This window comes from Silurus meridionalis, chromosome 13, assembly GCF_014805685.1.
Source record: "Silurus meridionalis isolate SWU-2019-XX chromosome 13, ASM1480568v1, whole genome shotgun sequence".
In the NCBI taxonomy this organism is placed as follows: domain Eukaryota; kingdom Metazoa; phylum Chordata; class Actinopteri; order Siluriformes; family Siluridae; genus Silurus; species Silurus meridionalis.
This window is the reverse complement of record NC_060896.1, coordinates 19620058-19645276: the sequence shown is the minus strand read 5'-3', so window position 1 is coordinate 19645276 and position 25219 is coordinate 19620058. Positions and strand designations below refer to the sequence as shown.

General features: G+C 39.3%; 1 protein-coding gene across 3 annotated transcripts in view; it reads right to left on the bottom strand.

Annotated features, from left to right (window-relative positions):
• Positions 1-8002: 8002 nt before the first annotated feature.
• Positions 8003-25219, bottom strand: part of LOC124395544 (golgin subfamily B member 1-like) — a 51477-nt gene continuing 34260 nt past the window's right edge. For all 3 annotated transcript variants that reach the window (XM_046864117.1, XM_046864116.1, XM_046864118.1), the window contains exons 22-29: positions 18642-18769; positions 16723-16777; positions 15888-16013; positions 15529-15681; positions 14503-14600; positions 14205-14339; positions 10839-10953; positions 8003-10194 (exon numbers count right to left, since the gene is read on the bottom strand). In XM_046864117.1, coding sequence (XP_046720073.1) covers positions 10036-10194; positions 10839-10953; positions 14205-14339; positions 14503-14600; positions 15529-15681; positions 15888-16013; positions 16723-16777; positions 18642-18769 — 969 coding nt within the window. In that variant the 3' untranslated portion in view covers positions 8003-10035. The remainder of the gene's footprint in view (positions 10195-10838; positions 10954-14204; positions 14340-14502; positions 14601-15528; positions 15682-15887; positions 16014-16722; positions 16778-18641; positions 18770-25219) is intronic.

The window sequence follows — 25219 nt, the reverse complement described above, 5'->3', positions numbered from 1 at the left end:
GAAAGGTCAGAGGAGACATAGAAGTAACTCAAAGACTAATAATTCGAATAACCACTTTTACAATCCCGGCAGGGAGGAAGGGTATTTTAGACAGCAAGGGAGGTTGTGGCTATAGTGGATGGTGAAGAAGACTTTAGTGTATGGTGACCAATGTTCTGGTAGACAGCTAATAGGGCTGAAGGCTAAAAGTGTGAGGGCAGTGAGAAAGACTATGATAGATGGTGAGGAAGGCTATAGTGTATGGGAAGGGAAGCTATTTTATGGGGATGAGGGTTATGGAGGATGGTAAGAAAGAGTTACGAAGGCTATGGTGGATGCTGGGGAAGGCTATGGTGGATGGTGAGGAAAGCTATGTTGGATGGTAACAAAGGTTATAGTGGATAGTGATGGATACAAGGAAGGCTATGGGGAAAATAAGAAAGGCTTTAGTAGATGGTTATAGTAGAAATTATAATGAATGGCAAGAAAGACTATGGTGGATAGCAAGGAAAGTTATATCTGGACCATGAATAAAGAGGTAAACAATAGTGGACATTGAGGAGACTATATTGGATGGTGAGGAAAGTTATGGTGGATTGAGTGATAGTGGGAAGGTTCTGATGGATGGTGAGGAAGGTTATGATAAAGAAAACTATGATGGATGGAGAAGAAGGTTGAGGTAGATGGCCAAGGATACCGCAAAAGGCGATGGTGAACACTGAAGAGGGTTATAGCGGAAGGCAAGGAAGTTTATGGTGGATGGTGAGTAAGACTATGGTGGATAGAGAGGAGAGTTATAGGGGACGGTGAGTAAGACTATGGTGGATAGAGAGGAAGGTCATGGTGGACAGTGAGTAAGACTATGGTGGATAGAGAGGAAGGTCATGGTGGGAGGTGAGTAAGACTATGGTGGATAGAGAGGAAGGTTATGGTGGATGGTGAGTAAGACTGTGGTGGATAGAGAGGAAGGTTATGGTGGACGGTGAGTAAGACTATGGTGGATAAAGAGGAAGGTTATGGTGAATGGTGAGTAAGACTATGGTGGATAGAGAGGAAGGTCATGGTGAATGGTGAGTAAGACTATGGTGGATAGAGAGGAAGGTCATGGTGAATGGTGAGTAAGACTATGGTGGATAGAGAAAGGTCATGGTGGATGTAGAGTAAGACTATGGTGGATAGAGAGGAGAGTTATGGTGGACGGTGAGTAAGACTATGGTGGATAGAGAGGAAGGTCATGGTGGATGTAGAGTAAGACTATGGTGGATAGAGAGGAGAGTTATAGGGGACGGTGAGTAAGATTATGGTGGATAGAGAGAAGGTCATGGTGAATGGTGAGTAAGACTATGGTGGATAGAGAGAAAGGTCATGGTGGATGGTGAGTAAGACTATGGTGGATAGAGAGGAAGGTCATGGTGGATGGTGAGTAAGACTATGGTGGATAGAGAGAAAGGTCATGGTGAATGGTGAGTAAGACTATGGTGGATAGAGAGGAAGGTCATGGTGGACGGTGAGTAAGACTATGGTGGATAGAGAGGAAGGTCATGGTGGACGGTGAGTAAGACTATGGTGGATAGAGAGAAGGTCATGGTGGACGGTGAGTAAGACTATGGTGGATAGAGAGGAAGGTCATGGTGGACGGTGAGTAAGACTATGGTGGATAGAGAGGAAGGTCATGGTGGACGGTGAGTAAGACTATGGTGGATAGAGAGGAAGGTCATGGTGGACGGTGAGTAAGACTATGGTGGATAGAGAGGAAGGTCATGGTGGACGGTGAGTAAGACTATGGTGGATAGAGAGAAAGGTTATGGTGGACGGTGAGTAAGACTATGGTGGATAGAGAGGAAGGTCATGGTGAATGGTGAGTAAGACTATGGTGGATAGAGAGGAAGGTCATGGTGAATGGTGAGTAAGACTATGGTGGATAGAGGAAGGTCATGGTGGACGGTGAGTAAGACTATGGTGGATAGAGAGGAAGGTCATGGTGGACGGTGAGTAAGACTATGGTGGATAGAGAGGAAGGTCATGGTGGACGGTGAGTAAGACTATGGTGGATAGAGAGGAAGGTCATGGTGGACGGTGAGTAAGACTATGGTGGATAAAGAGGAAGGTTATGGTGGACAGTGAGTAAGACTATGGTGGATAGAGAGAAGGTTATGGTGGACGGTGAGTAAGACTATGGTGGATAGAGAGGAAGGTCATGGTGAATGGTGAGTAAGACTATGGTGGATAGAGAGGAAGGTCATGGTGAATGGTGAGTAAGACTATGGTGGATATAGAGGAAGGTCATGGTGGACGGTGAGTAAGACTATGGTGGATAGAGAGGAAGGTCATGGTGGACGGTGAGTAAGACTATGGTGGATAGAGAGGAAGGTCATGGTGACGGTGAGTAAGACTATGGTGGATAGAGAGGAAGGTCATGGTGGACGGTGAGTAAGACTATGGTGGATAGAGAGGAAGGTTATGGTAGATGGTGAGTTAGACTATGGTGGATAGAGAGGAAGGTTATAGTGAATGGTGAGTAAGACTATGGTGGATAGAGAGGAAAGTCATGGTGGACGGTGAGTAAGACTATGGTGGATAGAGAGGAAGGTTATGGTAGATGGTGAGTAAGACTATGGTGGATAGAGAGGAAAGTCATGGTGAATGGTGAGTAAGACTATGGTGGATAGAGAGGAAGGTTATAGTGAATGGTGAGTAAGACTATGGTGGATAGAGAGGAAAGTCATGGTGAATGGTGAGTAAGACTATGGTGGATAGAGAGGAAGGTTATGGTAGATGGTGAGTTAGACTATGGTGGATAGAGAGGAAGGTTATGGTAGATGGTGAGTTAGACTATGGTAAATAGAGAGGAAGGTTATGGTGAATGGTGATGAATGACATGAAAGGCTGTAATGTATAGTGAGGGATGGTGAGGAAAGTTATGGTAGATGGTAAGGAATCTATAGTGCTTTAGCCAGATTTAAGCTGGAATGAGCTGGTTAAACAAAAAAAAAACAGAAACAAATTTGAATAAAATGCAAACACATTTCAGGTTTTGCGCAAATTGGCATAGTAATCTTTTATATATGTATAAAAATTATGGAAAATATTAGGCATGTGAAAAGTAATTTTCCAAGTTTGTAGAATTCGAGTTATATTTATATTAAGTTTGTAATCTTGCGTACCAGTGTAGATTTATTCATTACTAGAGATTTAAAGCACTTTTGTACGTCACTCTGGATAAGGGTGTCTGCTAAATGCCGCAAATGTACATGTAAATGTAAATTTCACAAAGTTGATGCAATGTAAGAAGAAAAACTGAGCGACTATAAGGATCCGATTGCCTTTGAATAGGGCTAAAATGTGATGCCTAGACTACAGATCTTGTGATCCTGGTATGCAGTGGATAATACCTACCAAAAGTGGTCTAAGGTAAAGTGACAACAGGGTCATTGGCACACAAAGTCAAACAATCAGATGTGTGTTGGGAATGAAGTCTAGTCCATCTCCAATTTCACAGAAGAGCCACAGTAGCACAAATTGCTAAAGAGGCTAATACTGGGTATGAAAGAAAGGTGTCAGGACTTTTTTAATGTGTTTTTTTAAAGCGTGTGTGTGTTCATGAGCTACAACAGTGTAGTTACAGTGTAAAGTGAACTAAAAGTTTTGGTGAACAGAAAAGATGTAAAGGCTGGAAGAATAATGCTGTCAGTCAGCCAATACACACACACACACACACGCACACACACACACACACACACACACACACACACACACACACACACACACACACACACACAAACTATAAATAAATAAGACTGTGTGGTGTTATAATGGATGAGTATGGCCTTGTCTCTTCTGACCTGTGCTGTCAATCATAAATGCCAAACGCGCTTTGCTATATGGAAGTCTCTAAATTCACAACCTTTAAAGGCAAAGTCCTTCAAACATTGCAGAACCGGAGAAAAAAACAATTTATTCAGAGATGAAAAGATAAGGCAAGCACATTTTGATCATGGTCAAATTGTTGCAAGATGAATCTTTTAAATCTTTAAATAAATTATTTGTAAAAAAAAAAATATAGGTTTAATCAGAATTAAACCTTTGCTCTGTTGAAGTTTTTAAACCTGATCGTCAGAAGGTGTTTAGTTTTCTGTTGCAGTATGTTTCTATAATAATTCGTCCCCAGGCGCTTTTTACATACATTATATTTCCAAAAGTATTGGGTCACCTGAACTTTCCTGCTATATGTGGTTCTTTTGCAAACTGTCACCACAAAGCTGTTGTTGACTTAATTGTATATGACGTCTTTTTTCATTCACTTAAACATGGAAACCCAAACCTGTTCAAGTATGGCAATGCCGATGTGCACAAAGTGAGCTCCTTAAGATCTGGTTTATGCTTTGAAGAGGAAGATCTTGAGTGGTCTGCTATAGAGCTCTGATCTCATCCCTACTGAACACCTTTGGGAAGAATTGGAATGCTGACTGCACCCCATGTCTCCTTACCTACATCAGTACCTGCCTTTCGTAATACCCTTGTGGCTGATAAACACAAATATCCATAAACACACTCCAAAATGTAGTGGAACATCTTCCCAGAAGAGTGGAGGGAATTATAAGAGCAAACTGGGACTAAATGTGGAATGCAATGCTCAAAAATCACATACCTTACTTATGACCAGGTGACCCAATACTTTTGGATATATAGTGTATATATAGCCTTCAGTTGTCAGTTGCTTTCCAGCTTCTAAGTACAATGATGAGTAAAGTCAAAAAAGAGTTCAAAAGAGAGAGAAAAAACAAAAAGTAATGGCAGTCTATAAAGACTATAATCTACAAAATATGTATTTTGCTTAACATAGATATTACATATGTATTTTCTATCTAGATTTATTTCCTTGCTCAAGTAAATTCTTTAATATTATGCGATACATCAATATGGTGTACTGCGGATCATATGTACAATGTATCATTCCAAAAAACTTCCAATTTGTTTTTAGTCATACATTTTCTTTTGTTTGTTTTCCATAGGACTTAAAAATGTAGTGCAAAAGTAAATACTATTTCAGCTGCTTTCAGGTCATCCTGCAACTCTTTTCTGACTGCTGGTCTCCTTTATATTCGTATGCATTAGTCTGAGAGCACATTGCGAAATTGCACTCCAATTATACTGACAGCGGTGTTTGAGTATTTTGGCTACGGCTCTGTAGATTTTTTATTAGACCACTGTTTAATAATGCCATCTACGAGAACTTTATTTACTCCTTCATTTTTATCATTGTTGATTCTTGTTGCATGCAATCTTTCCAACCAATGGTGACGCTTTAGAAAATGACAAAGCACAATTTGTGTGAGAAACCGTGTTTGCAGCACTAAATTTCTGATTTGATGTACACTGTTATTGAGGCATCACAATGGTTTATACAGCTTTACTTCTGGATTTACTCTAGTGATAATTACACCATTTGTGTCTCCAGAGAATGAATTCTTCTGGTGGGTTCTGATTTTTTTACTTTGATAGTGACCGTAGTTTAGCCTTTTTCCTGTAACTATACTTTAATCAGATATCGATATATAGGTATTTTAAGATTTAGGATTATGCATAGGGTTGTACTTTACCTCGGATTTCCATTGTGTAATAACTATGGCGATCATGAATTACTGTAGAAGTAACCTAAGTTTCCAATCCTAAGATTCTAACAGATAACAATGGAAATATGCAGGTTCATCTCAATTAAAATGTTGATTTATGTTAGTAATTAAATACAAAAAGTATAGCAAAACTCGTATATTATATAGATTCATCACACACAGACTGATATGTTTCAATTGTTTATTTCTTTACATTTTTATGGTTTTGGCTCACATTTAACAAAAACCCACAAATTCACATATCTCAAAAAATTTGAATACTTCTTAAAAAAAATTTTGTGAATTGTTGGCCTTCTGAAAAGGATGTTCATATACTGTGTATGAACTCAATACTTGGTAGGGGATCCGTTTGCTTTAATTACTGCCTCAATTCGGCATGGCATGGAGGTGATCAGTCTGTGGCACTGCTGAGGTGGTATGGAAGCCCAGGTTTCTTTGACAGTGGCCTTCAGCTTATTTTTTTCCTTGATAATACAACATAGATTCTCTATGGGGGTTCAGGTCTGGTGAGTTTGCTAGCCAGTCAAACACACCAACACCGTGGTCATGTAACCAACTTTTGGTGCGTTTGGCAGTGTGGGCAGGTGCCCAAGTTCTCCCACACCACCCCACTGCTGCGCTTCCTCCACTGGCTTCCAGTCGCTGCACGTATCAGATTTAAAACACTGATGCTTGCCTTCAAGGCCAAAAATGGACCAGCGCCATTTTACCTTAGAGACCTAATCACATATTGCACTGCACCACGCTGTCTGAGATCCTCAATCACTGCTCGACTGGTACCCCCTTTACCTCTCATTCTCAGAGTATACTTCAAGGCTCTTCTCTGTTCTGGCACCGAGGTGGTGGAAAGAACTTCCCCTAGATGTCTGAACAGCGGAGTTCCTGGCTGTATGTAAATGGATATGTAAATATAAGTGCTCTAAAACTTCTTGGTAGATGGCTGTGCTGATCTTGGACTTGACATGACCCAAACCAACACTGACTGCGCAAACTTTACACCAGACCTCAGGCAACTTGGATTCTGTGCCTTGATTTCCAAATGAAATTTAATTTTTTTTTCCTTTCATCTAAAAAAAAAGACAACTTTGGAATACTGAGCAACAGTCCAGTCCTTTTTCTCCTTTGCCCAAGTAAGACATCTCGGACATTGTCTCTGGTTCAGGAGTGGCTCAACACAAGGAATGTGTCAGTTGTAGCCACTGGATACGTCTGTGCGTAGTGGCTCTTGAAGCACTGACTTTAGCTGCAGTCTACTTTTTGTGAATCTCCCCCCAAATTTAATGGGCTTTGTTTCACCTTTTTCTACCACATTTTTTCCTTTCATTCAACTTTCTATTAATGTGCTTAGATACAGCACTTTGTAAACAGCAGCTTCTTTAGCGATGACCTTTTGTGTCTTACCCTACAGATGTGCAGGGAGTCACTGATTGTCTTCTAAACAACTGTCAAGTCAGCAGTCTTCCCCCATGATTGTGTAGCCTGAACCAGACTGAGACACCATTTAAAGGCTCAGGAAACCTTTGCAGGTGTTTGGATTGAATTAGCTGATTCAAATGCGACACCACGAGTCTCCAATATTGAACAATATTCTAATTTTCTGAGATACTGAATTTTGGATTTTCAATAGCTATAAGCCATAATCATCAAAATATAAAGAAATAAACACTTGAAATATATCATTCTGTGTGTGATGAATCTATACAAGATACAAGTTTTACTTTTTGTATTGAATTACTAAAATAAATAAACTTTTTAAAATAATATTCTAATTTATTCCACCTGTATATGGAACTGAAATGTTTTGTGTGGATAATTTTTGTATTTTTTTGTTATAGTATAAACAATTTTACACTACTCTTTTTGACAGGGCAACAATCTGGGTAAGGTAAACCTGAACATCTTTTTATCACTATTATGGAACACAATATAGCTCTATTCTCATCTCTGCACATTACCCTCAGGATGTACCCTCAACATTAAAAAGACTTTTGGGAAGCATTATTTCCATTTTAATGTTTATTTTTTATAGATAGGATGTGTAGTTAATGGTAGACATGAATATTATAGAGCTTGGAGCTTTTATACTTGTGTCTCACTGTCTGCTCTATGGACCCTAAAGTCACTTTTAAAATACAATTTATGTCCAAGATGCTGCTGTAATCCTAGGAACTCCAAACTACCTAGTCAGTATCACCAATACGATGATGTTCTCTTTCAAGTCTGGTTCCTCTCAAGGTTTCTTATTTTGTCTGAGAGAGAAACTGGCTTGAAATGATCACCTCTGGCTTCTTCATTTTAGATAGAAACAGAAAACTGTACATTCAGATTTCTGAAAAGCTGCTGCATAGAAATATCAGGTGTTAAACAAATAAAATTGAACACAACAACAGTTTCAATAGAAAGTTTTCTAACAGCTTTATTTAAAATGCGCTTCATTTAAATAATAATAAAAAAAAACATTCCACCATATTGCACACATTTCAGCCCACCAACTAAGGACAGCCACAGTCTCTCTCTAGTCGAACGATTCTCCTCAAAAATAGACCCTATATAGAAAATAGGACAATTTGAATGCATCAGTAGTTTTCATTTTTAAATAGAGATCCTTTTAGCTTGAAATCATCCCATATTTACAGATCACTTTAGTGTAGAACAGCATTATACAGTAAATCAGCCTGTAAACATTCAGTGTTATGGTACATCATCTGTAGAATATATATGTACACACACACACACACACACACACACACACACACACACACACACAGTAGCATAACATATAGCAGTGTTCTTTGCAACAGTTTTCCAGCTGTGTTCTGTGCAACACAGCCGTTCCTGCTCGGACTCACCTCAGCCCCTTAGAACACACCCACATCACACATGCTACATGCCCCTATGTATTTAACTTCATATATGTGTTGACGAGTTATCATATTTCGGTACGTCATTGTGTTAGTTCCTAGTGCTGTACCTATATGTAATATACTATTTACTGGATTTAATAGAATGCCATCATTTTAAGCCTTTTTTTCCCCAAAAGGTAACACATGGAAAGCAGGATTTAAGACTATACATTACCCAAAATGCACTATAAAAGATGAGCTATAAAAATGAGAAGGTTTTCATCATATTAGAGTGAGTGAGTAATGAAATAATCAGCTTTGTTATCTGTGCTAGAGCAAAAAAACACATTGCTTCAACATACTAATGTGCAAAAAAACCAAAAAAACACTGCATGCGGTTTGGGTTAAGGAACTGATGAGCTGAATCAGGCATGTTCGAGCAAGACGTACACTACTTTCTGCAGACCGTTAATGCTTCCTGGACCATGTTTTACACCATCTTTACAGTCAAATTAAATACACACACACAGTGTCCAAACCTCTGAGTAGTGTCACTAGTCACAACCCACACAAACACACTATTTACACAGCACTTTCTCATCACGTGTGCATGTGGTGTTAAAGAGTGAGAAAGTGTGTAATAGAATGGAGTTTATATATTGCAATATTTGACATGCACAATATTGTCACACCTCTTGTGTACGGTGCTGCCTATATAACGTAGCACGCTGAGCAGTAAGATTTATTAGTTTTATTTCCCCCCAAAGTATATTGTTCTAGGACCATAAACCATGTTTAAAAATTAGCCAATTATGACGATCAAATGCAATATTAACACAGGCCTAACCAGTAGATATAGAGTCCTGTTTTAGAAAATGTCACCCCGAGTCCTGCTTCACTGTCTGTAATCCCTAAATAAACATTTAGTACAATAACCGCAGCAGCAGCGAGAATAACAGATGCTCGATGAGTGGACACAATGACATCTGATGCTGTCAAAACTGTCAAACGCAATCAGTTACCAAACACCAAAACATCTCTCAGATAAACCTTATTACTGAATAATCCCATATTTAGCATGGAGACGGATAGATAGTTCAGCCGTGTAAGAAATATTTACACTGAAACTGGAGTATGTTGCTGTCAGCTATTAATGAATAAAGGCCCTGATACACAGAGAGCTGATGCTGTTGAAATCAGTCATTTGACAGACATTCTGCTTGATAAAGAGGAGTTAATGGAAGTTAGGGGCAGTCGATATAAAAAAACCTCAGATTGATTAACTACATCAGTAATTAATCCATAGCAATACTATTCTTTCACACTGTTAAATGAAGGAGTATGTGGCTGTATGTGGTCCTTCATGTTCTAAAAAACTTTTTTATTTACTAAGATTTGCAGTAAAATGGTTGTTTGATATCTTTGTTAGAAAAAAAAAAAGATAAGAAATTAAATAATTTAAGTGATTGGTGTTTGATAACTGATTAAACAGCTTTTGGTTATCAGCCTTTTTGACCACAACACTAGAAAATTACACTCGTTCTCGTACGTGCATGTAAAGCGCCCTTGGTTTGAAACATCTATAAAGCTCCAGCGAAGCACATGAAGACGAGGATATGGAGGACGAGCAGGTAGGTCAGGAAGAAATAGCGGGATTTTGCTCTGGAAGTCAGCATCTTGGTGCAGTAAAGACTGCGGCCTCGTAACCAGCGGCGGAACGAGTGGACACCACTCTTCATCTGGAAATACAAGCAATAGTAAGTTTTTTTTTTTCTTCTTTAAGCAGAGACTGATCCATGTACAAAATTAAATATGGGGCTATGGTAAAGTAATTATAAACCAACATGCTTTTTATAGATTTTAGAGTCATTTTTAATGTTGTGGAATGTCCATCAAACAAGTTAGCGTATTCATGTACATGGAATTCTTTACAGACAAATTCATTTCAACCATTAAATCCTGACATTTAAATTTCAGCTGGAACTAATGTAAGAATTGTGGTTATAGCAATTTATCAAAACGTTCTGCTCAATAAGAATCAAGAATTCAATAAACCGACATTAATGAACACAAAGTATTTAAAGGTATTTATTAGTCTAAGGTTTCCATTAATCATGATCTTAATGAAATGTGGGACGTGACCATGGCAACCTTTATCATGACCTATTCTATACTTTACTAACAAACAGATTAATGTAGACAAGATTTATTTATACTCACAGGTAACAGAATTAGAAGACTTAAAACTAGTTCTTGAGCTACTTTTATACTGTATAGTTCCGTTCAGCATAATGAGCCACCAGGAGAGTAATTTTAGTCAATAGAGATGTAAGCTGAACTTTAGAGTGTTCCACACCTTCACCTCACGGAATCATAGACTTACTGTGCGCATAACCAGAGGTTGCGTCGGGTCTAAAATCAGAGCTTCCCACTCGTCCTCGGGCTCTAACTGGATACTGAAGTCTCGCTGAGAAGTTCTAGAAGGGCTAGGTTCCATACTGACATACACACACACACAACACACACACACACACACAACACACACACACACACACACACACACACACACACACACACACACACACACACACACACACACACACACACACACACACACTATTGTTCAACATGCATAATACTGTTAATGTATGGCTTGTGTTAAAAATAGATGCTAATGTTTACTGGAATTTCATGAGCACTAACTAAGACATTATTGTAATGAGCAGATTTTGTGACAATTTAGTAACTGCAGTTGGATACAAGTGAAAATAAATACAGTATTTGGGATGAAAAAAAAAAAATACAAGAATTGTTTTTTCTTACAAAGTTACTGGAAAAAAACTAGGATCTCCTGTATACCTCCTTACTTATGTAATTATCCAATCATAGAATCACATGGCATAAAATGATGCAATTACAAACAATGAGATTCAGCTACTATTTAAACATTGACCATAAGTATAAGTGGTAAGTACCTAGTTATGCTGGCAAATCTGAAGTCACGACTGTAAATTCACTTACTGAGCTATTTGCTATACCTAAGCTCATTCTTGCATAAAAAAAGCAGGCCTGATAAACACCATTTTGTTCTAATTTAAATCACTGTTCATATCTTGTGGGTGAAAACCAGTGGTGGATGAAGTACACAAACCATGTACTTAAATTAAAGTAGAGATACACTTGGTAAAATATTACTCCAGTAAAAGTGCTCCCTTTAAACTGAAGTAAAATAATATCAATATACAATATAAAATACAATAAGAGTACAATGTCCTACTATCATTTTTGTAAAAAAAAAAACTCTTACTCTTAGCAAAAAAATCTATTAATAGAATGATATCAATTAGTCACACTCTGATTGATATCTATTTAAATGATCACAAGCCCAAATCCTTCTTTTTTTTTTTTTTTTTTTACTATTTTGGTGGGGGGGAGAAAAAAAAATTAAATATACACTGGCGATCAAAATTAAAGAACAATTTATAAACAATTGAACAATTCTGAAATAATGTCACCTTCACTGCTCAACAGTTGAAGGAGTTTTTGTCCTGTCTATACCATGCTACCAGAACACCATTTCCACAAAATAACTAATGCATTTAAAAAAAACAACATTATTTTACAGAAAACACACTGATCAAAATTAGAGAACACTTTCAGATACCTCCCAGTTATTGGTGTTAATCTGGTACCTGGTGCTAATTTCCTTGATTATCTGTCAACCCCTATTTAACTGGCAGCCTAACTTCCAGTTTCACTGACTCTGCTAGATGGTGGGCCGTTCTAAAGTGACTGAAAGCCGCCGGCAGCAGGTTGTTCAGATGAAGGCCAAAGGGATGACCCTATCAGCCATAGCAAGACAAGTTGGTCGTTCCAAATCTGTGATTTCAAGAATATTGACTCTTTACAACATCACAAACTCATTCAAGTCCGCCAAGAAGGCTGGTCGTCCACGGAAGACAAATACAAGAGAGGACAGGATACTGCGGAGGATCTCAATGGGCAATCGTTTCCACACTGCAGCTGGAATTGTTGACCAGTTCAGCACTGAACAGGGTAAGGATCTGTCTCGTCATACAGTGTCTCCACGTTTAAGAGCATTTGGACTGAAAGCCCAATCTGCAGTGACCAAACCTCTCATTAGCAGAAAGAATCAAAAGGCTAGACTAAGCATGTTGTGTGGACAGAGGAGAACTGGTCCAAAGTTCACTTCAGTGATGAAAGCAAGTTTAATTTATTTGGGTCCGATGGGAAACATTATGTTCGGCGACAAACTGGAGAAAGACTGAACCCAAAGTGTGTAAAGAAGTCAGTGAAAAGTGGAGGAGGAAGTGTCATGGTTTGGGGCATGTTTTCTGCAGCAGGAGTTGGGCCTCTTATACAGCTACATGGCAGAGTGAATGCAAATGTTTATCAGAACCTTCTTCAACAACATATGGTTCCTTCCTCGTTCATCACCCAATCAGCCCGCAGTGTTCATGCAGGACAACGCTCCATGTCACACAGCAAAACAGGTAAAGCAGTTCCTTGAAACTAAAAACATTGAAATAATGACATGGCCTGCCCAGAGTCCTGACCTCAACCCAATTGAGAACCTCTGGAAAATCCTTGGCAACAAAGTTATGGCCAAAAAAAACCACTACAGTCACCGAACTGTGGAGGAGACTGGAAGAAGAGTGGACCAAAATCACACCAGAGCAGTGTGAGAGACTGGTGCTGTCCTGTGGCCACAGATGTGCTGAAGTCATTGAGAGCAGAGGCCTGTACACTTCCTACTAATTGCTGACTGTTGTAACCTTCAGAAAATTTTGTTGTAATCTTTTTCCATGCTACAGTCATTGTTGTTCTCTAATTTTGATCAGTGTGTTTTCTGCAAAATAATGTTTTTTTGGAAATGCCTTAGTTATTTTGTGGAAAAGGTGTTCTGGTAGCATGGTATAGACAGGACAAAAACTCCTTCAACTGTTGAGCAGTGAAGATGACATTATTTCAGAATTGTTCAATTGTTTATAAATTGTTCTGTAATATTGATCTCCAGTGTATAAGGCCAATATGGTGTTGTGGCAAGTTAGAGTCCGGAGTTTTTTCCGCCATTTATTACTCCTAAAAAAAGTTCTGCTTGCGGTTGAACTGACGCTGAATTGTATGTTGGTGAGGAGTAGATACCACCAAGCGGCAATCAAAACTAGTTCCAAACAGAGCGCGCGCTCTACCCTGATCAGTGGCTTACTGCCTGCTTGACCAGTTACGTTTTTATCAGCTCAGAAATAAAAAGGAACGACTGATTTCACGAAATGTAGTTGAGTAAAAAGATATTTTGAAAAAACTACGTATGAACAATAATGAATCACATGTACTTAGCTACTGTCCAACACTGGTGAAGACATTCATAGCTTTGCTGGCAAGAAAGCTGCTCTGAAGTCAGACAGCAGGTTATTTAAGATATTAAAATATGTATAAAGCTACAAAGCAGATTAAAAGTAATGCCAGATGTAGTTTTTGACACTTCCCTCATCCAGCTTGATAGGACATTACAATATTTGGACTCATTCTGAGCTTCATGATACTTGTGTCAAATGTTCCTTACCCACTGTCTGGTACTAAAATCTAACCATCTAACCATTCTAACCGTTTAATTGCATGAACAAACAGGTGCATGAACAAAACAACAGATACTGAAACAAGTGTACTATATGGACAATATGGAACAAAAGAGCATTAGCATAGGTGAACATAACTGCCCCAGTACCTCTTCATCCTCTGCTCAGCAAATCCCAGTGCTTCTTCAGCTGCCTGTCTCCGCACCCTTTCTTCCTCCAGCCTGTCGTTGAGCTGAGACACATTTTGCTGTGTTGAGTCAAGCAGGAGCTCGGCTTCTGCCAGTCTAAACAAAGGAGACAACATTTATTCATCTTTTCATCTTCAAATGTAGAAACATTTTTTTCTATGTAACATCTTTTTAAATAGTGTATCAATGACTTGTTATAGGGTTTCAGTGTTCCACAGTGGCCTGCCTTGCCCTGTTTCTGCATTCATACTTAATTCACCTGCTTTTGAGTTCTCTTATGTCCAATCCATCCAGATCGCTTGTAGCACTGCTGATTTCCTGAGGAGCTCCTGGAGCAACTTCCACACAAACTGTACCCTGTGATAAGGTGCATTCTATGTTAAAAAAGTTTTCATGTTTGAAAAAATAATAGTACTACTAATAAAATTGTAATATTAACATATAAAAGCAATACACATTTAAAGCTTAACAGTTATTAAAACAGCGTCGTTTGGGTATTGCAACCTAAAGATATATAATCACTTTAATCATCAGCATTATTAACATGTTGCTCTTTAGTCTTCTAATGTGAGCTTTAGACCAGTGGTCCCCAACCGCAGACCGGCACCAGTCCGTGGGTCAATTATTACCGGGCCGCTCAGAAAGAATACATCACTTACATTATTTGTGTTTTATTTATTATCTGATTCTGAACGATTTTATTTTGGAAAATTACCGGATTCTCTCTGCCACATCTGTCTATGACTCACTCTTGATGCATGTCATGATGCCTCGGTCACATGTCTTACCTCCATCCGCTACCTTCTTAAAGGGGCTGCTCCGGCCGCTAACACATAATACATTACCGCTAAATTCAAACCCTCAAGCGAGCAAAATGAACAAAAAACAACACTGTGGATTCACGTTTATTATTATTTAGAAAATACCAGTTTTTATGCTGGTCGTATCATTTTATTTTATAGTATTTATCCGCCACACCTTAAAGGCTGGTCCGTGAAAATATTGTCTGACATTAAACCGGTCCGTGGTGCAAAACAGCTGCTTTAATCTCAAGATTAACCAAACAATGAACCCAGCCCAAGCCAAACCCAGGAAATACCCAATCCTACACAAGGCCTATAAAAAACTATTCCGCTGTAATCTCTGCAAATGTAGACAACGGGACCACTGTAGCATTATAAACCCCCACATAAAGGTCTGTTGAAAAGTGGCACAACATTGCTAAGTGAAAAGTACAAGGCGGTTGAAAAAGAAGACAAATGCAGGCAGAAATAAACAATTATACCTGTGTGGGTGAATGCTGGATTTGTTGTTGATTTGCTATCCAGTAATAGCGGTTCTGTAGCTCACTCAGTCTGAGCTGGGTTTCTCTTAGAGTCTGAGATACAGCTCGCAGTTGAGCAGAAACGGCCGCTTTTTCCTCTACAGACTGCTGCAGCTGCAATACAACACAGAAATTTACAGAAATTTGACAAACAGGAAAATTAATAATAATAAAAAAAAGCCATTAAACCCAAAAACAGAGACTTGGATTTGAGTCTAACAAACAGAGCCAATCAAATAGAGAAATATATAATATAATGAAACGATGGTATGCTGATTTTGCAGATATGAAGAGTTTTGTGTGCTGGTTTGATCACACACCTTGATGTTGAGCTGCTGGAAGCCAATATCTCTCTGCTGAATCTCCACCAGACAGCGCTGCAGATGTGTCTGCAGCTGCACAACTTGCTCTGCAGATGTGCCTTTATTTGAAACAAACCCTGACTCCTACACACAAACACACAGACAGTACTACCATTAGAATTATGCAAACCTATAACCTTTTGTCACATGATGCATGATGTCATGTTGTAAACTGCTTTACCATCAGCCTGCATTTAAAAAAGTAATCAAATAAAATGTCTTCAGGAGTGAAACAGCCTTGATGGCTGGGAGAAGATGATTATACAGAATGTCTATGCTTTTTTTTTTTATTTATAGTTGTCCAAGATAAGTGTTCAAAACAAATGCAATTTTTAGTTCTAATTCAAAAATGTGATGAATCTCAGAAAATGTATATTTAAACACTTGTTTGTGGATTAGTGAGGTTTTTTGATTCTCATTCAAAAATCTGAGACAATGTGTATTTACACACTTGTTTGTGGATTAATGCGTTACAATATCTAATCAGAATATTTGATTCGATTATTATATCTAGTCAAGTCAAGTTTATTTCTATAGCGCTTTTCACAACAGACATTGTCTCAATGCAGCTTTAGAGAAATCAACAGTCAAGGTGAATGGTGTGCATTTATCTACCACTCTACACCTAGTCAACTCACACAGCCTGATGAGTTAGCTAATAGATTTATGATGTGTCAACCCGTCATACCATATGTTAGTGTTGAACTAAAAGATCTAATCATTTATCATGTACTTTAGATACAAAACGGTGTGACCTCTCAGCCTGTATGAAATATGACCTGTATTATGTTACCTTGTTGATCTCCCTGAGAGCTTGACATTCAGACTGCAGTCGGCACTTTTCGGACCTGTACGGTTGGGGGTATGAAAAAAAAAGAATCATGATGTCAGTAACTCCCTTCTTCCAAGAAATGATACACACATTTTCCTGGCATAGTTAGCACATCATGCCAAGCATAGTGCTAAAGGCTTCCTCTGTGTGTGTGTGTGTGTGTGTGTGTGTGTGTGTGTGTGTGTGTGTGTGTGTGTGTGTGTGTGTATGTGTGCCTAATAGCTGTTTGTTCTCTAAGTCAGTTAGGTCCCAATAATCGCTGCTTTATATAATCCCTATTTACTGTACATAATTCTGTTTACAATACATTTACAATCATCACTGTTTAAATCATTTTTGCCTGTGTTACTGAATTTATTTTGATAGCTGATATTTTCACACTAAACAGCCAATTAAAATTCGTATAAAACACTGTACAATACCATCTGATTGTATGCAGAGCGCATTTTGTGTCAATGTCACAATAAGCTTTAAGCGAGTCAAACATAAAAATGTAAAAAGTAACATCAAACAATTTCCTTATAAGAAGTCAATCCTTTTAAGAAACTCAAACTAGAACTTATCATTGGACTGTGAAGAAAAACACAGATAGAAAAAAAAAGGATCATAACTGTAAACTTGTTACTTTTGTTTTAATGGTTTATCATACTGATGTGATGTAAAGTCTCACTGAGCTAAGAATTTCAAATGAAAGATATTTATGAGATTATTAACAGATGACAAGCTTGCGGATAAGCGGAGCCGCTAAACACAAGTTACAGTTTAGTACACTACAGTGCATTAGTCCTATTTCAGAATTTATTCTATAGTCAATTCTGATTGGCTGGAAGGTGTGCATACAAAGCACAGGCGGTTCTGGTCAGTAATTTTTTTATCACCGTTCTAAATTAGCCCACTGCATTACACAGTAAACAACTAAAACCATAGTAACATACAGAGCTGGCCAGCTATTCTAAACCTTTTCATTATTATATTACTTTCCTATTATTATATTACTGGGTGATTTCGTCCATCATTTAACTGAAGATGAGTGAAAAAAAAAATTATAAATAAATAAATAAATAGATAAATAAATCCCTGCTTTTTACTATTTCTGTATAGGATTCAGAGCAGGAACAATTCTAGATCAAAATGAAGGAGGATTTTATTTTTTAACCGCTATTTATATCGATTCAGCTACTTCTGCACTGCGAAAAAAAGAAGAAAAAAAAAAGCGTTTGCTATCCATTTCTTAACCACTGCGAAACTCTGCATTCATTCAAATCACTTATTACGAGTAAAACACAGTGAACCAGTGTCAACATTTATTTTAGGCTTCATATATTATAAACAGAACATTTTAGCAGCAGGCTTTTCTGAATGACCTTTCTGTCCTTTAGTATACGATTCTTTAAAAATAAACGGTTCTTGGTAGTGCACACAGGCATGTTGAAAAGACAGCGTGGACATATTCGTCATGCTGCATTTATCTGTCAGCACTGACAGATTTGCTTAACTAACCCAGAGGAACTGCATCAGTCACATAAATAAATAAATAAATAAATAAATACATCCTCAATAGTCCCGTTGAGTAATGTAGGTAAGAATAACTATGACTTCATATAATAGTGTCCTTAATTAAACAATGCTGCCTTATTTACCCCTTATTTTGATTATAATTGTATATAAAAATCCACTACTTAAAAAAAAAAAAAAAAATAATAATAATAATAATACTAATAACAACAGAAATGCACTCAATTACAGTAGTACTCTAGAATGATATTATATTCTCGAATTATAAGAACACATTTCAGTTATTGAAAAGTAATAGTATTTCCCCTTAGAAAAAAAAGAAAGAAAGAAAGAAAGTAAGAAAGAAAGAATTGTCCCAGAATTACCTCAACTCTTCCAGCTCAGTCTGGTATCCCAGTATGTCCTTTTCACATTGTTGTTTGTAGGTGTGTGTTTGTTGTAGTGCCCTCTGTTGGTCATCATATTTCTGCTTCAACTCCACCAGCTTGGTGTTCTGAGACAAAAAAAAAAGGGGAATAAAAAAAAAAGAATAAAGGATTTAAAGAGATTCAAATTTTGTGAATTAATATTATGGCAGAAAAAACAGCCAAAAAAAAAAAAAAGGACTCAGAATGTATTGACTTGTGTCCCATTGTTTCAAGCCATCTTTTTTTTTTTGTTTTGTTATAAATGTACAAAGCCCAATTGTTCTAAATCTCAATTGTGATGAACAAACAATCTCTATTGGAAACAGATAATTCTATTGGAAACAAAGCCCCACAGCCCTTTCCCATGCCTGATGCACCACAGATGGAAAAAAATGGGACAGTTACTTTTTTGGTTCAGATGTACAATTGGTCATTTTGAACCAAAAGAAGATTAAAGACAGAATCCCATGCTCTAGCACATCCCGGGCAAGCCACAACAAAGCACACCAATCAGACGTGCATGCCACAGAATCTAATCAGAGACACCGCCTAGGACTCACCAGGCCATCTCTCTCAGTCTGAAGAGCACCAACACTGACGCTAAGGCTATTCGAGTCCTCCGATCGGATTGACTTGATTGGATCGGGGCTTGTTTGCTGTCTATGGTCGACTTCCTTCTTGGCCCTGCTGAGCTCCTCCATGAGTCTGTCCCGGTCAGACTGCAGACTGACCATCGCTTTAGAAAACGCATTGACCTGCCTGCTACATGAGCTCTTCTCCAGGGAAGCCTGTTTAAGCTGGGCCTCCTTCTCCGATACGGCTTGCGAAAGATCATTCACCAGCTCCGATAATTTCGAGTGTGGATCTTTGCCTTCCAGTGCCGACAGCTTTTGGATCAAGACATTCTTTTCTGTGGTGAGAGCTGATACCTCCGACATCGAATCATTTAGCAGGTGCTCAAATTTATTCACGGATGCCGTAGCTTCCCTGAGTTCTTCCTCGTACCTGCTGCGTAAAATCTTGAAGTCGTCGATGAGCTGATCCCGGTCGTTTTGCAGGGCTGCCATGGCTTTCCCGAGTGATTCGTTCTGAGATTTCAAACTCTTGTTTTGGCTTTTAGCTTCAGACAAATCCTGCTCTGCTCGCATAAGGTCTCTGGCCAATTCGGCAACTCTCTGGTCCGCGGTTTCTCTCTCGGTTCTCATTAGGTTTACTTCGCGCTCGAAAGCGTCTAATTCCTCGTTGTACTTCTCTTCAGCCTCTGCCAGTTTTCTCTCGGACTCTTTGAGGGCTTCAATTCGACTCCTGTTCAAGTCGTCTGCGGCCACTTTTTGCGCAAACGACTTCTGCTGAAGTTCGTTACATTCGGAAGCTTTCAGTGCTATGGCTTGCTGCAAATCAGCTATCACTTTACTCTCATTCGTCTCCTGTCGCTCCTTCTGTAAGGCTGTTAAACTGTCTTGCAGTTCTTGCACCTGAGATTGTAGTTTTGCTTTTGCTTCTTTTAAGGCTTTCATTTCCTCGGCTTCCCTTTGCAATTCTAGGAGGGCGTCCCGATGATGCATTTCGACACTTCTTTTTTGGTTCTCGAGATTTCTTATTGAATCCTGTTGCTTTTTCAGAAGATCCTTCAGCTGGTTGTCTTTAAGCGATAACACCTGGTTTAAATCCTCTCTGTATCTGATGAGCTGCGCTTTCAGCATGGCATTCTCCGAATTAAGATCGTCCATCTGATGAAGGAGGGTTCGGATCTCTTGTTTTAGGGTCTTGGTTACACTCTCGGCAGATTCTTCTTTACCCTGTTCTATGATCTGCTTCAATTCGGATGTCAAGCGTTCTTTCTCAGATTGCAGAGATAACATCGAGTTCCGTGAAGAGTCAACATTTATTACCATCTGCTCCTTCTCCTGTGCACATCTTTCCAACCTGGCTTGGAGATTTCGAACTTCGCTTTCGAAAGCTTTTATTTTTTTTTCTGCACTTTCCTGTTTGGTATAGAGGGCGGCCAATCGATCCTCATATCCTGCTAATTGAGCATGATGGTTAGCCTGAAGCTGCTCCAGATACCCCGAAAGCTGTCCGTCTTTAGAGGATAACAGCGAGGATATCTCCGAATCTTTGCTCTGAATAAGTGATTTCAAGTGCAACGAAATGGCTTCTTGCTTCTCCAAATCGACCAGAAGTTTGCTGCACTGCCCCTGGACTGAAAGCAGCTCGGACTCTTTGTCTGATAACATTTTCAAGGAGTGCCCAAGACTGGACTTTAATTGGGAAGCGGAATATTTTTGCTCGTCAAGTTGCTTCGTGAGGGCGCTTTTATCACCGACTAACCTCTCCGTTAAGGCACTTTGTTCGGAGAAGCGTTTTGTAAGTATTTCAAGGTTCTGATTGAGTTCAGTATTGCTCGCACGCATGACAAACAGCTGCCTCTGGTGTGCTGCAGCTGCAGCCGAATATTCGTTTAGAGTCCTCTCCAGTTTCCGGTTAGTAACCTGCATGTCATTTAGCGTCCTGGTTTTCTCCCGGTTGTCCTCCGAAAGACGAGTAATAACCAAGTTTTGTTCATGAAGCTGGCTGTCCTTATCACGCAAGACTTTTTGAAATAGGTTGTCCCACTGCTTTCCAGCATCACTAATGTTTGGATCTATGCTTAATGCTGCTAGTTTGGCTGAAGTGCTCTCCATTTCTCTCTGCAGACATTTGATCTGCAAATCTTTAGACTCGACTTGTTTGTGTAAAGAGATATTAACTTGAGCATCCCTGTTATTCTGCTCTTGCAAGTCATTGATTTGGATTTGTAGCTCAGTTCGCTGCTCTTTTAATATGGCTTGTTGCTGTTCCGTTATTTTTTCCAAAGACTTCTCCTTTTCGGCCGACTCGAATTCGGACCGCGCTCGCCTCTCCTCAAGTTTCTGCTCAAGAATGTCTTTTTCAGAAATAACACTAGACAGTTCCTTTCTGGTCTCATTGAGGATATTTTTGTGCGTTTTGAGCTCGTTTTCAAGACTCCCCTTATCCTTTTGCAATTCTGCGATCTTCTCAGTCATGTCTCTGAGCTCCTTAAGTACATCTTGGTGCTGGGTCTCGGAGTGCTTTAAAGACCTTTCCAGATTCAAAATCAGTTCCTGATATCGAATACAATCCTGCTGTAGCTGGTTGATCTCTTGATGCTTTTCTTTCAGCAGCTCTTGAAGCTCCTTTCTCATGTTTTTTGAGCCTTCGGTGCCTCTTTGCAACGCTTTGAGCTTCTCTTCGAATTCCTTCACAAGCTTCAAGTGCAACTGCTCCCTTTCCTGACAAGCCTTCGCCTTGTCCTCCTTGACTTCCATCACTTGGGCTGAGAGCTGCATTTTTTGCGTTTGCAGGACTTTAACCGCCTCGGTCAACTCGTCAATTCTTTCGGAATTTTTTAGAAGCATCGTCTCCAAGTACTCGTTTTCGTTTTTTACCTTATCAGACGTCTCTTGAACGTTCTCAAGTTCCTCTTGTAGCATACATTTGTCGTCTTCCAAAATCGTAACCTTTTCACTCAGGTTGATGGTTTCCTGCGTGTATGTTTCGATCAGCTGCTGAAGTTCTGATAGCGCTCTGTCCCGCTCGCTCACTTCTGCTTCGTGTTCCTTCTCCACCCGTTTAAATTTTTCGGTAAGATTCAATTTCTCCTTCTCTAATAGAGCAACCATTTGGATGTGCACTTCTAAATCTGTTTTTTGACTCTCTAGTTGTGCTGCAAAACTCTCTTTCAAACTCATTGCCTCACTCAATTTCAGCTCCAGATTGCTTTCAGTTGATTTCGACTCGTTTTCGCGTTTCTTAAGGGACAAGCTGGTTTCTTTAAGTTCCTTTGCCAAGATCTGGTTATACTCCTGGAGTTTACTCATTTGTCCTTGTAGCTCCTCTGATGATTCCTGAAGGGACTTGATTTCACTTTCCAACTGACTATTTCTTAAAGTCAACTCGTCGACCGCGCATTTCTGCTTGCCGTCAAAAGACTTCAGGTCCTTTCTTAACTTTTCATTTTCTGCTTCGAGTTCTTCAAACTTTTTTTGCTTCGACTTGGCAAACTTCCTCATTTTTTCTTTCATCTGGTCATTTTCCTCTTCTAATTCAGCAATCTGCTTTCTAAGAACCTCTCTTTCAGATTCACACTTGTGAGCCTTCAAAAGAGCTTCCTGCCTCTCTCTCTTGGCACCTTCGAGAAGCTGCCTCATCTTGTCTATTTCGCTGCTGACGTTCTCGTAAGCTTGGAGGAGAGATTCGTACTCCTGCTTTAAATCAGCATGCTTGGACTTCCATTCAGATAACTCCTCAGTCTGAGAGTCTTTCAGGGACTCGAGCTGGCACGAGAAGGCTTGCTTCTGTTGGGTGATGTTCTCGATTGTGAGTTTAAGGCTTTCGCAGGCCGCTGATAAGTTGTGATTTTCGCTCAGAATTCGATCCGCGTCCATTGCGAGAGTCCGTTTCTCAGCATTCAGCTCGGAAACGCTACTTTCCAGTTCTTTTTTCTGCCTTCTTAGCTCAGAAACTACACTTTCAAGAGATGACTTTTCATGTTCGTTTTTCGACTGCAGTTTCTGGATTTCTTCTGCCATGGCCCGGTTCTGCTTCAAGAGCTCCTTGCGAGAGATTAAAGCGGCTTGCAGTTTTTTTGTTAGCTGTTCTGCTGACTTGTGTTCTCCGCTTTCTGCCGCTTTTTGTTGCCGCTCATTTACTTCGATTCTCATTTTTTCCATTTCTACCTCATGGAGATGAATTTGTCTCTGAAGCTGTTGTTCTAGAGCAGATATGAGTTCCTCCTTTTCTGAGAGCAGAGACTGAAACTCTAACCGAGTATTATTCGTACCCTCTTTAAAAGAGGATTGCTGTTCGTATGGTACACATGATACAGATGGCTTCTCTTCTGACGCAATTGCCTTGTCGGTTAATTCGTTCTTAATCAGAAGTTCCTTGTTTTGTGCTTCGAGTTGCTTTAACAGTGACTCAAGTTGGGCGAAATCCTGTCTGGACTTTTCACAGTCCACAACGTAGATGTCCTCTTCTCTCTTTAATGTTTCCACTTCCAGTTTCAGGTGGTCAGCTTCAGATTTTGCCTCCAGCCACCGGGAGTGCTCTTCAGAGATCTTGCTTTTCAAAGCTTGCATTTCTTCCGATTTCTCAGTGACCATCTGTAAGGCAGACTCAAGTTCTCTAGTTACGATTTCTCTTTCTCGACCACTTCTTTCCAATTCCTCCTGCATGTTATGTTCAGCTGCCTGCAAACTCAATTTGAGCTCTTCAAATGATGCCAACTGATTCCAATGCTCACACTGTAGCTTGCTCATATTTTCTTTAAGCTGCTCGAGTTCCTGGTTCTTCTCACTGAGCTCTTGAACAAACTTTGATCTTTCAAACGAAGACTTCTCAACCATTTCTTTGGATTTTTCCTCCATCTTGACTAAAAGGTCATCTTTATTGGCCATTTCACATGTTACCTTTTCTAATTTCTGCTTCAGACACTCCAACTCGTCTTGAAGTACAGATGACCGTGTTTCTTCAAGGGATGCATTGAGCATATTTAATTGATTTTGATGGTCAGAGTGTAGGTCGGTCATGTTTTGTTGCAGGTCCTTAAGTTGCTGTTCAGTCGTTTGGATGTAAGCCTTTTGCTTGGCAATGCAATTATTCTTTTCATTGATTTCTTTAACAAATTCAGATCTTGCTTGCTCCATTTTCTCGGTCATTTCTTTCGACTGTTCTTTCAAACCGACTAGTAATTCATCTTTATGGGCCATTTCAGATTTCAAATTTTCCAGGTTTTCTTTAAGGCACTCGAGCTCTTTAAGAAGTGATGATGTTTCTGCCAAATTCGCTTCAAAGGCCACTTGTGAATGCTGCACAGCTGTTTCTCGTTCCTCAATGGCTCTCTCCAAGGCCTCGATTTTGTCTTGCAGACATTTTGAATTCTGCACTGAACATTCTAGCTCTTGAACTTTGAGATCATAACTCGATTGGACCGCCACGAACTCGTGTGCTTGCTGGTCGTGCTTCTCCGTTAGAGCTTTGAAGGTGGCTTTGAGATCACAAAGCTCATCATTTAAAATTTTCTGACTTTCTTGAGATTTTTTTCGTGCCAGCAGTGCAGCGTGGGCTTTCTTCTGAAAATCTGATTTTTCCTTCTTTACCCGGGCCAGCTCGTGTTCTAATTCTTCAGTACGATGCGAGATCTCAGAATATTCGTTGTTGGTTTTCATGCTTAGGTCTTTCTCAAGTTGTTGAAGTTGCGCCGTAAGTTTTAGCTTCTCGTTCTCAAAAGCAACATCTTTTTTGTTGATGCCAACTTGAAGCTGGTCAATTAAACGCCTCTGATCTTCTAGTTTCTGAAGCGTGGAAATTGAACTCTCCTCCTGTTCCTTTAATCTACTTTGTAAACTTTGAGCACTGTCTTCCATTCGCACTATGATCTGCTCCTTTTCCGACATAACCAGCAATAACTCGTTGATTCTATTGTCTTTATCCTTTAGTTGCTGACTAAGATCAGAAACAGTTGCATTGTGTTC